General features: G+C 44.8%; 1 protein-coding gene across 2 annotated transcripts in view; it reads right to left on the reverse strand.

The window, feature by feature from the left end:
- LOC148508681 (cyclic nucleotide-gated channel alpha-2-like) overlaps positions 1-12,759 on the reverse strand; it is a 260,462-nt gene that overhangs the window by 14,021 nt on the left and 233,682 nt on the right. For both annotated transcript variants that reach the window (XM_088444227.1, XM_088444228.1), the window contains 2 exons: positions 2,491-2,601; positions 456-635 (listed from right to left, as the gene is read on the reverse strand). In XM_088444227.1, the coding sequence (XP_088300353.1) occupies positions 456-635; positions 2,491-2,601 (291 nt within the window). The remainder of the gene's footprint in view (positions 1-455; positions 636-2,490; positions 2,602-12,759) is intronic.

Genomic DNA, 12,759 nt, shown 5'->3' on the forward strand with positions numbered 1-12,759 from the left:
ATGGCATCAACACCATGGGGGAGCGAGTGACAGAGGTCACTTCCTCCTAGTTGACTCTGCAGTGCTGCAGCTAGGTTAGCTGCCAAAAATAAGACCCGCGAGCTACAGGTTGGAGACCACTGCCCTAAGTGTTTTACCAATGGTTTAATCCACAGGTTCTCAAACTCGGTCCTCAGGACCCCAAACAGTGCATGTTTTGTAGGTCTCCACACAGAATCACAAGTGACATAATTAGCTCCACCTGTGGATCTTTTAAAATGTGTCAGTGAGTAATGAATACACCTGTGCACCTGCTGGGTGACATGGAAAACGTGAACTGTGTGGGGTCCTGAGGACCGAGTTTGAGAACCCCTGGTTTAATCGAATCACAAATAAAATCACCTGCCAAACATGTTTGATAGCTACTTAATATTTATACATAGATCCTTAATACCAGCAAAGCAGTTTATTCTTACTTATAGTTTGTCTTGTTTTGAACCTTTGCACTTTGGGCTTGTGTCTCCTTTCCTGCTTGCCCCTCTGTGTTTTGTAGTTCAGGTCCCCGGAATCGGTCTAGAAAGGAGTCAGGCCTTTGATCTTGATCACGCAAGCTCTTGTGGGCCCACTCCCGAAGAACCACTACTAAACGCACTATCCTGAAATGGGTACATACAAAATTCAACAATTAAAAATGTTTTGTGATATCTCCTAATGTGTAGGCAAAACAAAAGCAATCACTAAAAAAAATTTACAATTTGCAATATAAGGCTGTATTCAATTAGAGGCGAAAAGCAGTAATCGGCGAAAAAGTTTTGCCTATTGCCGCTTTTCGCCAGGTTGGAACTTATCTCCAAATTCAATTCCAGCCGGAATTCGCCTGCGCAGAAACTCACTGCAATGTAATAGGCGAAAAATATTATAATGAATAGCAGGTGAAAAGAAGTGCAAAATCTTTATTTTGGGGTGCAAACGTGGGGAAATGACCCAGAACCCTTGGCACAGCCCCCCGAAGGCCAAATCTTGAAAAAAATATAACACCCCCCCCTAAGAACGCCCCAAAAAAGTACTTTCATTTTTGGGGCGAAAAAGTAAAAAGTGGGGGGACAAGCATAAAAATTAGCGAAATAGACTTCTTGTGGCTCTGCAAGGATGGGCCAGGTGTTTTTGGGATTGCAGCAGGTGCGTTTTTAAATTTTTTGAAAAGTTCACTTTAGAGACATAAAAATATGCTCGCACCCATTTTCATGTACCCCAAATATGACTGGAGTACTTATTTTCAGAAAAAAATACAGCTGTATGCCATTCTTCACCACTTTTGCATAGACGCTGATAAGAAACTATGTAAACTACCTAAGTACCCCAAACACTTTTATTAGGGCTATTAGTACACATCTACATTGATTACCTTTGTTAGTGCATCTTTTTTTGGGGTACAGACTGACTTCCCCACTTCTGACAGTATTTTCCGCCTGCATTCGCCGCTTTCCGTTTTTGCATTGTTTAGAATTGAATAGGGCAAAAAGCAGGGACGCGCATGATAAGTTCTTGCCTCTAAAATAGAGGCGGAAAGTCGGACAGGCGAAACCTTTCCGACTTCTCGCCTCTAATTGAATACGGGCCATAGTCAGTTAAATTCTTGCATCATGCTTGCATAGCAACCAATGCAGAGATGCACCATGTCCTAATCTACAGTAACTGGAAAGCAACCAGTGAACATGTATAATTCATATGTCTGCTTTTGGGTGGGTGCCTTCTTTTACCTTACATAAACTAACACACTATGGCCCTCATTCAGAGCCGTACGCTCTGAGCAGAGCGCACGCTCTGAATGAGGGCCGGGCTCCATTTTCATGGAGCGTCCTCCTGGACGCTCGTATAGCTGTGGGTCACCACCCACAGGCTATACGAGCGTGCATTGTGATGGCCGCGATGGTCGAGACCATCGCGACCATCGAATTTGCGAGCCGGAGCCTGCGGTTGAGGTTTTCAACCGCAAGCTCCAGAGTGATTTTGGCTCTATCAGAGCCAAAATCACTCCCACTGACATCACTAGTGATGTCAGTGGGCCGGCTTCTGACGGGAGGCGTTCCCGTGGGAACGCCCCCGTCAGGGAGGCACGCCCACCAAAGGGGGCGTGCTGTCAATCAACATTGACAGCACGCCCCCTTTGATCGGACACAACGAGCGAAGGACTTTCCTTCGCTCGTCGCGTCTGGCGCATGCGCACGACGGAGCTCCCTCCGTCGTGCGCATGCTCAGTCCATAACATCGACCCACTTGCGAGCGGACAGCCGCTCGCGAGTGGGTCTGAATCAGGCCCTATATTTTACTAGTGTGGAGTTATCTATAAAAGGAAACTATTTCATGTTACTACTGATTAATCTACTTTGCAGTTATTTAAGCTATAACGTGCATTGCTAATGGTTTTAAATAACTAACCTTGTGACAGTGAGGTTGACATTAATGATATACAGTATGATGTGTTTCTGATACTGTATTTATCCTACTTACCTGGAGAGTGCACCTCTTCCCCTAAAAGATGCCTGTGATACAACATCTCCATTATCGTGGGAAATAACTCTTTGCAGCTCAGAAGAGGTGTCATCGCACACAGACAAAGCCCTGTTGGATGTCAGACAGGAATACTGGTAAAGCTTAGAATGATACAGTACTTCCTTTTGAATTATTATAAAGTTTTAAGGCAGAATATTGCACAGTTAAGAGCACATACAGTAGGAGTTCATGTAGAATTGGATGCATTTGTGCCCCATACATGAAAAAGCACTCTTGTTGCTTGTTTGCATACATGTTCAGTTGGATGCTTCTCAAGATGTGTCCAGCTGTACACCACTAGCATATGTGCCAGGTTTATGTCACGAGTAACAAATGTGCATGTTTCCGCAACACAGTAGCATAGAGAAAGCGCAGGGACAGCGAAGAGATGTTTTTAGGTACACAGAAATCATATTACCCTATGTGTACACATTGGTCCTAATTCAGAGATGGACGCAGTGGAGAGATTTTTGTGCATGTGTCTTATGGAGCATACACATGGGACGATCAGACAACGATCAGATATCGTTGTCTGCAGAGCCGTAACTAGACTTTTTGGTGCCCTGTGCCAGAAAGAGCATTGGTGCCCCCCCTCATTTTTCAAAGGGACATAATGCACCCAAAAAAGGGCCATGGCTTCATGGGGAAGGGCCAGGGAAGAGATAGGAGAGGCCAGGAGATGCTGGGGATGAAATAAGAGGAAGCTACAAGCAAGAATGATAATAAACAGAAATTTGACAGGCCTTTGACAGCGCCCCCTGACCTGTGGTGCCCTGTGCGATGGCACCGGCCGCACTACCCTAGCTACGGCCCTGGTTGTCTGATCGTCCTGCATGTGCTGGATGTTCCATATTGAACATCCAGCACATGCACCAAACACCAAACTACTATAACAACCCCGCCATCAACGATCGCGGGTCCCTATAGTAAACAGGCTAATAACCTGGCCTGCATGCACGGACGATGGTCGATATCGACCATCCGTGCCCGCACATCGATGGTCGTTTGGTCATTGGAGGGGCTTAAAAAAAGGACGATATAAATGATCAAACTATAAACTATATCGTTATCGTTTATATCGTCCTTTTTACTTTAACATGTGTATGCACCATTGGCTGCACCGCACAGGCCGATTGTGTCTGCACAGTGCTACAGTTGTGATTTCAGACGCATGTATGGAGCAGTTTTATAAAAAAGTAAAGGACATTCCGGAGATGTGACAGGAAGGTCTGTCTTATGGGTGTGTTATGGGAGTGTCGCGGGCATGTTGGTGAAAGTATCATATACAGTAACTGACTTAGAACAGTGCAATTAAACCAGAATACTGATGGTTCACAGTAAAATACAATTTAATAACATGTAAAACATATGTCACTCTTAAAAAGAAAAAGAAAAATATAAAAAGATACAATAAAACAATTCCCTAGTCACAGTATGTGTCTAATAAAATGTCTCAGCAGGCATATGTAATATTGGAAAATCCCCTATTAATATAAACCTGTTTGTTGAACCCACGGAGGTAAATGATATCCAATACTGATAATGCAAACGACGTACTGTGGATGTAGCAGCAATCTGTCTTCTCAAATATATAATCTCAGTAGCTAAAATTTAGGGGATCTCCTACAATCCTGAATAAAATAACTGAGGAACCAAATCTTCCATTAAAAGTCAGTCTTATGTTTAGCCTTAATTAGTGATAGCTCCGTATCCAGATTATTATTGCAGCCCAAATCCCATGCACCTGCAAGGAAAATAGGTTGGAGCAGGAGCGGCAATTAAATGGCAAGTGCCGAAGACTCACTGTCTCTGTATTACACACACACCGCAGCTTGTGGCCCTCATGCAGTTTGTCCTCGGATCCCGCAAGAATGGCTCAAGGTAGTGTGATAGAAGCACTGGAGAAGTGTGTTATGGCTTCTATATTTGTCCCAGATTCCTATCTTATGTATTTTAAAACCCCCAGGAGAAGTCTGTTAGAAAAGCAGACTAGTAATGTCGGCTTCTGTGTAAAGGCCGGAATGGGTCCTAGGGGTGTGGATGCGAGGAGAGGGAGGGCTCCATCCACAAGCCACTCCAGGTCTTGGGCCTTTCAGCCTTGTAGCAGGATCATCAGGGCTTGCACCTGGAAGTGGCTAATATATGCTGGGTCTAGTTAGGGAGAGCAGACCTGCAGGTTAGCTTTCTCTGAGACACTGCTGTCTTCAAACCAGAAGGTACTGTGAACGGAGAATAATTTAGTGTTCCGTTAGTGAGGGAACCTGATGTCTAGTCAGTGCCCAGCCGGGCTAGGGTTTATTTTGTGTTTTGTTTCTTTGCTATTTGATATTGCACAATAAAAACTGGCACCGACCAGCTTGTACGAAAACCCATGACTGGAGTGCTATTTCCTGGCTGCTGTGTGAGGTGGTGTCCGTCTACCCCAGGAGAGGGACCCCCTACCCTGACCTTGTCACAACTGGTGGAGAATGCGGGCAAGCACACACTGAAGTTGCTACAAGGAAAAATTTGTAATTTAAAATTTAAAGGGGCAGGCACGAATTGTGGAATCCATGAAGGTGGCGTTAGCAGATGCTCCGAGAGGCCAGGTTCTGCTTCCAGCCTACCCATAAGGGCAACATGGAGGATGTTGTAAAGGCCTTCCTTCAGGCTATGACCGCTCAGCAAGAAGCTACCAGAGGTCTGCAGGAATCCACCCAGGTGCAGCTATTAGCCTAGGAGGCAGCACAGAGGCAACAACAAATTACCATCAAGGAAACCCGCCAGGCCTTAGCGGAGAACAGCCAGGCCATAAAAGAGGCGGTACAACACCTAGTAGCCTGGACTGGAGATGCTTCCACTGACCGTCCCACCCACACTCACCATACGCACCAGTCATTTTTTGCAGAAGATGACCCCAAGTGATGATGTGGAGGCATATCTTACGGCCTTTGCGAGAACTGCAGAAAGGGAGAGTTGGCCCAAGGAACAGTGGGCAAGTCTTGTGGCACCCTTCCTGTCTGGAGAACCGCAAAAGGCCTACTATGATCTGTGCCTGGCTGATGCAAAGGACTATGTAAAGTTAAAACGGGAGATCCTAACTCGCTTGGGAGTCACCTCATTTGTTCGTGCCCAATGAGTCCATCGCTGGGAGTTCCAAATGGAAAAGCCTCCACGCTCACAGATGCATGACCTCATCCATCTATCCATAAAATGGCTACAGCCCGAGATGCTGACAGGACCACAGATTGTGGAAAGAGTCGTGATGGACCGTTATCTACGATCGCTACCTGCATCTCTGCGCAAGTGGGTGAGCCATGCAGACCCTAAATCCGCAGACCAGTTAGTCAAACTGGTGGAGAGGTACATGGCAGCTGAGGAGCTGTTGAGTCTGCCCCACCGAGCCCCGATGACACACCGGCAAACTCCCATCGACACTGGTAAGACTGTTCCAGGGAAGAAGGGTGCTGGACGTTGAAATGTACCTAAGACTGAGGGTGTGGAACCTGGAGACAGGCCAGCCAGGCGTGGAAGGTTCCTACCCCGTAAAAGACTAGATAATAATATGATTCAATGTTTCCGATGTGGTGGCTTCGGCCATATTGCAGCTAATTGTTCACTTACCTCAGAACCTACGCAATGTGAAACTGCTCATATCCACCGCAGGGGGTCTTTCTTTGCACAGACAGCCTGTACTGTTGATCGGCAGGCTGAGACAGACAAGCAGATGTGTGTACTCACTGTAGAGTGCAACCGAGTAGAGGCACTGTTAGATTCTGGTAGCCTGGTGACACTTATGAAAGCTGAGCTGGTGGACCCCTTTAAGCGTAAAGGGAAAACTGTTGGTGTGACCTGCATACATGGGGATACTCGGTATTATATTACTGCAGAAGTGAACATCTAGACACCATGTGGTTCCGTGATAGTCTCTGTGGGTTTGGTACATGGCTTAATGTACGATGCCATATTGGGGAGAGACTTTGCTCAATTCTGGAAATTGTGGGAAAGCCGATTTTGCACAGAGATAAATCACCCTGACCCGTTTGAGAAGGTTACTGGTGTAGTAGCAGAGGAAGTGTCTTCAGAGTCAGAGATGTTCCCTTTTTCTAGTATGATTGGCGAACTAGAGAATGCGGAGCGTGATGGTGGCTCGCCAAGGGATGTGCCTCCTACTGAGGTGGGAAGTGTTGTTGAGCCAGTTGATCGTCTGCCTGATTTAGAGGTCAGAAGAGAGGTCTTTGCCATGGAGCAGTTAAATGACCCTACTCTGGTAAACGCCAGGGAGAATGTTAAGGTGATCAATGGTAAACCCATAGACCCCGATAGTCCTTTGTCATATCTTCAAATGGCAGTATGTCAGGATTTGTTGTATCATGTGACTAAGTAGGGGGAAGATATTGTGGAACAATTAATAGTTCCCAGAGCTTACAGAAGAATAGTGTTGGATCTGGCCCATGGTCATATAACGGCAGGCCACCTAGGGGTAGAGAAAACCACTGAGCGAATTATGCAGAGGTCTTTCTGGCCAGGGGTCCATAAAGAGGTATCTGACTATTGTGTGTCCTGCCCTGAATGTCAGTATCATGCTCCAAGGCCACATTTCAAAAGTCTCCTGGTTCCGTTACCCATTATTGAGGTTCCGTTTGAAAGAATAGCTATGGATTTGGATGGGCCATTAATGAAATCTGCCCAGTGCCATCAATATATTCTGGTGATAATGTATTACGCTACCAGGTACCCGGAAGCAATACCATTATGCAATACGTCAACCAAGACCATTGCTAGAGAATTAGTCCATGTCTTTAGCAGGTTGGGATACCTAAGGAGATCCTGACTGACCAAGGTACCTCATTCATGTCAAAAATCATGAAAGAGTTATGCTGCCTGTTTAAAATTGATCAATTAAGAACCTCTGTGTACCATCCCCAGAACGATGGGTTAGTGGAGAGGTTAATAAAACTTTAAAATACATGCTAAGGAAAGTAGTGGACAAAGATGGTAGAGACTGGGATTACTTGTTACCTTATTTGCTGTTGGCCATAAGAGAGGTTCCTCAATCCTCCACAGGGTTTTCCCCTTTTGATTTATTGTACGGGAGACATCCAAGGGCATTACTTGACATTGCCAAAGAGACATGGGAGGGGCAGTCCAGTCCGTATAAAACAGTTATTGAGCAAGTTTTCCAAATGCAGGAAAGAATTGCTGCTGTGGTGCCGATAGTAAGAGAGCACTTGGAACAGGCTCAACAGGCACAGCAGAGGGTATACAACCAATGCTCGCTTACACAACTTTGCTCCTTGACAGAGTGTTGGTGTTGGTTCCCACAGTAGAAAGTAAACTTTTGGCTAAATGGCAAGAACCCTTTGAAATCTTAGAAAAAGTGGGGCCGGTTAATTATAAAGTTTACCAGCCGGGGAAAAGAAAGCCAGAACAGATATACCATGTAAATCTTATAAAACCCTGGAAGGATAGAGCAGCACTGTCAGCCCCTCCAGTAAACCCAGGGCCCGTGGTACCCAAAGTGACAGTGGTAAAAACCCTGTCAGCCAGTCAACAGCAGGAAGTAAAGAAATTTCTGATCAGAAATAGGGTGCTGTACTCTGACATACCAGGGAAAACCACGGTCATTAAACATGACATAATCACTGACCCAGGGGTTAAGGTTAACCTAAAGCCCTATAGGTTACAAGAAGCCCAAAGAGAGTCAGTGTCGAAAGAAATTAAAAAATTTTTACAGTTGGGTGTTATTGAAGAATCGTATAGTGAGTGGTCAAGTCCCATTGTGCTCATTCCTAAGCCTGACAGGAGTGTGCGATTCTGCAATGACTTCCGGAAATTGAACAGTGTGTCAAAATTACATATTACATATTATTAAATTGTATTTTACAGTGAACCATCAGTATTCTGGTTTAATTGCGCAGTTCTAAGTCAGTTATGTGGTATATTTATTTAGATCCTTGACAGAAGGTTAAGGGAACTGCAGCATTTGAATCAGTTATGCAATTGTTTTATAGCCCCTTGTGTTTTGTGTTATGTTTAGTGTTGGTGAAAGTAGCTGCGTACACAGGCACTTAAATTCTCACATAGGAGCCATACTCGGATGGAGAAACTGCACTTGCAATGGGGCTGGTGCATGTTTCAAAGGTGTGATTGATGGTGTTATCTAAAGACTCACCAATTGGTATTACATTGTGTATGGACGCTGGAAGTGGGTGTCTCAGTCATTGCAGATTTGGATGCATGGATGTACACTAGGGAATGACTTTGTAGTGGTACAGTATTTGCATAAAGTTGCAGATGGGCGAATGCAAATAGACAAAGCTGGAGCCGCTTCTGTGACCACCTCTGAATTAGCCCCATTGTATAATAAAATACGTGTCATATACATTATAGAACGTTGTCTTTCAGTTTTATTCAAAAATGAATTACAGTGGGCCTTAATCAGCCAATCAGGAGTTGCTAGCTTGTGCAGTTGATCAGTATCATTGCATCTAATGGTACCGCCAGCTCTGATTGCCTTGTGATTGGCTGCGTTATCTCTCCATGTCTACCTGCTGGCACCAAATCAACACAGCTGACACTCGGACCCCCCTCATGGGCCCATCTTGTGTGCGTGATTGGGTGCAGGGGGAGCGGCAGGCCACAGAAGCAGCTTGAACACCATAGCAGCTGCACATCTTGTATCCATGTTAGTTACACCACTGTTTGCATGCATGATCTTCAGTCGATCTAGACACTGTTTCAGGACTCATTCAGGCAGGTTAACTGATGACTAATGACAAGTGCCTCAAGCTGTATTGGAAAAAAAAAGTTTGCAAAAAGCACATGCCCTAAAGCATTTGGGGCAGTAACAAGGCCACTTATCCCTCTGGACAGGGCCGGTGCAAGATTTCTAGGCACCCTAGGCAAAGATACACAATACCACCCTTGCTCCTCCCAATACCCTCCGCCCAACCGCTCACATGTAAACTTGACTTCTTAAAATATTTGTAGATTTATTTTTAGATTTATTGCAACATAAATGATAAAAATGACACTAAAACAATATAGCAATAACATTAACAACTTTGTGACCGTCATACAATACCGAGAACATTTTCGTGACCGCCAAACAGTAGCTACTCAGAGCATCTTTGTAACACCCATGCAATACCAAGAGCATTTTTGTGACCACCATACTAAGAGCATTTTGACACAGCCAATAAAAACATTAAACAATTAATCTTATCTATATTACATTAACACCTTCACCCTCATAATAAAACCCACATAGCTTATCCTTATACTTATAAACATTTGTGAACTGTGACAATCCCATCCCCCACACAAGCCCTTCTCCCACCAGCTCCACTTACCTGTTGCTGATCTTCTCACCACTGTCACCCTTATGCTGTTGTTGCCACTTGCAGCCTCAGGAAGCAGGTCCCGCACTGCTGGTGAGGAGGAAGAAAAACTGGGAGGAGGTGGGAAAAGTCTCCTGCACAGCTGACTGGGCTCCCTCTTTTGTGGTGGGAGGTGCGAGCCTAAGTTTAAATGGGTGGGGAGCTCATTTATTGCAGGAAATTCAGCAGGGTCCAGGTGCCCGGGCAACATTGCCCTCATTACAGCACATGGCTCATCAGTCATGTGACTATCAGTGACGTGGCCAGCCTGCCCCCGATCAGGAAGGGGCAAGGCGTAGGCAGAGGTAGTGGCAGATGCGACTGGTAAGATACGTGGCTACCGCCAATATCATATAAATGAAAGAAAAAGACGTGTGTTGTTGGTAGACTCAGTGGCATCCCCTCAAGAGCCGGCACCTTAGGCAGCTGCCTAAAGCTACCTAATGGTAGCGCCGACCCTGCCTCTGGAGCTTACATCTTGCTCAGGGGATCAGTGCATGCACTGAAGATTTGGTTTCAACTTCTAGTTTCAGTATTAGCAAAAAAAAATTATATTAAAAGCAAAGTATTTAAAATATTTAAATGTATGATATATATGATATATAAGTTTTATTGGGGCTGATTTACGCATATAAAGATTTCCTTAAATCTGACACTTGTGCCCACTTGCAATTAGAGAGACTGGAAGGGACAGACAAATGTAGGATGAGTATAGTAAGGGCATATTCATGTACAGGAACTGCGATAGGTGCAGACCCAGAGACACGCAAAGCACCTGTCACAGCCACCGTATAAATTGCGAGTGCCGAAGGTCTGGTGCAGACACACATTAATGATGATGACAAGCACTAGCTAGTGTATCTGACATGTAGGGTCAATTCAATAAGGTATGAGTTGGGTCCTGCAAGCCTTTCTCATGGCGAACTTGCACTACAAATAGTATTTGTAATTCAATTCCAAACTCACATTGTATTTGTTTGTACTTGTGTGCATACTCCTGAGCAGGTAAAAGGTAGGGACAACCTTTATTTTAAGATAAAGATGTCAGTACACTCGGCCTGATTCATAGATGCACGCAATGTCGATGTTGGAGTCAGTGGAGCGATTATTTTTTTCTACTGTGCCAAAGTCACACTGCACATGCCCAGTGATTGGTTAGCGATGGCAGTGACAGAACGGATTTATTTACCGGTAGTCAGCATTTGGGGGAGGTTACTGGGAGTGATTAGAAAACCGCAGGTGTGTCAGGACCATTTACTGGGCTTGCCCTAGTGAGCCTCTGTGAATTCATATGCAGCTGGAGAGGCCCCAGTGTCTTAGGTGAGATGCCCATTCTGAGACAGCATTGAGTTGCTCAGAGGTTTGATGCGTGACTGATGTGTAACCGATGTTTCAGATGTCTTTGCTCTTGTACGTAAGCATCAGATAGGAGACGCCAGGGGAAGGCACAAGACAGCGACTAAGTCATTAGCATATTTTTGCAAGTCCACTGCGTACGGGATCGCAGCAGCAAGCGGCATTGCTCTCTCTCAGAATTAGGTCCACAGTGCAGAATCTCTGGTACACCCTTCCCAATAAATAATCATGCACTTGAAGGGTTTATTAATAGCATAATTTTGGCAATAAAGAAATGTCAGTATTCAGGTGAATTTCTCTAAAAAGCTCAATAATGGGTTAAATGAAATGGGACAGGTATGTGGAGATGTATATTACAACTTTTTACAAACTACAAACAAAAACTAGAGTTGTGCGCAGACCCCGTGTTTTGATTCTAAATCATAGTTGTGGTTTGCTTTTGGTAAAATCACCCTCAAATATATCAGTTTTGGATTTAACATTTGATAAAAACAGGTAAAATCATGTAGTTTGTACCTGTTTTTGTTCCCACAGTATTATTAACATCAATAACAGTTATTTCCAGTCAATTTTGACCACCTCACCAATATTGGGCAAAGGCTGCAGTGAGCTGGCTGGCTAAGATGGAGCAGCGGCATAAACACATGGCAGTTCAAAAGAATATATACAGTACAGTAGTTATAGTACATCTATGAAACATAGTGGCATACCTGTAAACAGTTTTTGAATCCTGAATCTGGACTGTTTGTGCGCACCACTGGAGAGAGGGCTTGACCTTGTGTACATTTCGGGTTTAGGCACTGCACAGTGGGATCATGTTTGCATTTTTTTTATTTTGATAAGACCTATGGATGCCTACATGGACTGAATAGGAGGCCACCCAAGGGTTTGGTAAGTATGTAATTGGTGTTTTTTGTTGCTGTTGTTTTTTTATTAAAGAAAAGATTGCCACCGTCGCTGTCTATGTTCTATGGTTATTTTAACATTTTCTTTACAGGTGGACTACAGGTGCCAGCAGGCCCTTATTGTCCAGACCTGTAGTCAGTAAAATAATAGTTAATAAAATTGTTCTTTACAATTACCTACGTACCCAAAGCACAGGGGGTGCGTGAAAGAGCCCTCCGCAGGGGGGGACCCCGTTTTATTTTTGGGGTTCTCAGAGCCCTGGGTTGACCAGTTTGGGGCTGGCTGACGGTATTGTAGAGGGACCCCACACTGTGTGTCTCCCTGCTATAGCATCAGCCCCCGGCTACTTCAGCCTGGTGCTGGTTATTGGAGAATAGAGGGAACCCCACGCCATTTTCACCCTAGTTTCTAGTATTAGCCTAAGCCCAGGGCTGGTTACTGATCTTGGGGGGGACTCCTCACATTTTTTTCTAAATTAACCATTTATTCTTTATCTTTTTTTACACACAGCTAAGCCTGCACAGATCTGTATGTGCTTTCAGCCATCCCACAAAGACGGACCTGCTTCAGAGAGGAATAGGAACCAGGAAGTAGACAGGGATGG

The sequence above is a fragment of the Taudactylus pleione genome, unplaced genomic scaffold, assembly GCF_031769625.1.
Source record: "Taudactylus pleione unplaced genomic scaffold, aTauple2 ptg000352l, whole genome shotgun sequence".
NCBI lineage: Eukaryota > Metazoa > Chordata > Amphibia > Anura > Myobatrachidae > Taudactylus > Taudactylus pleione.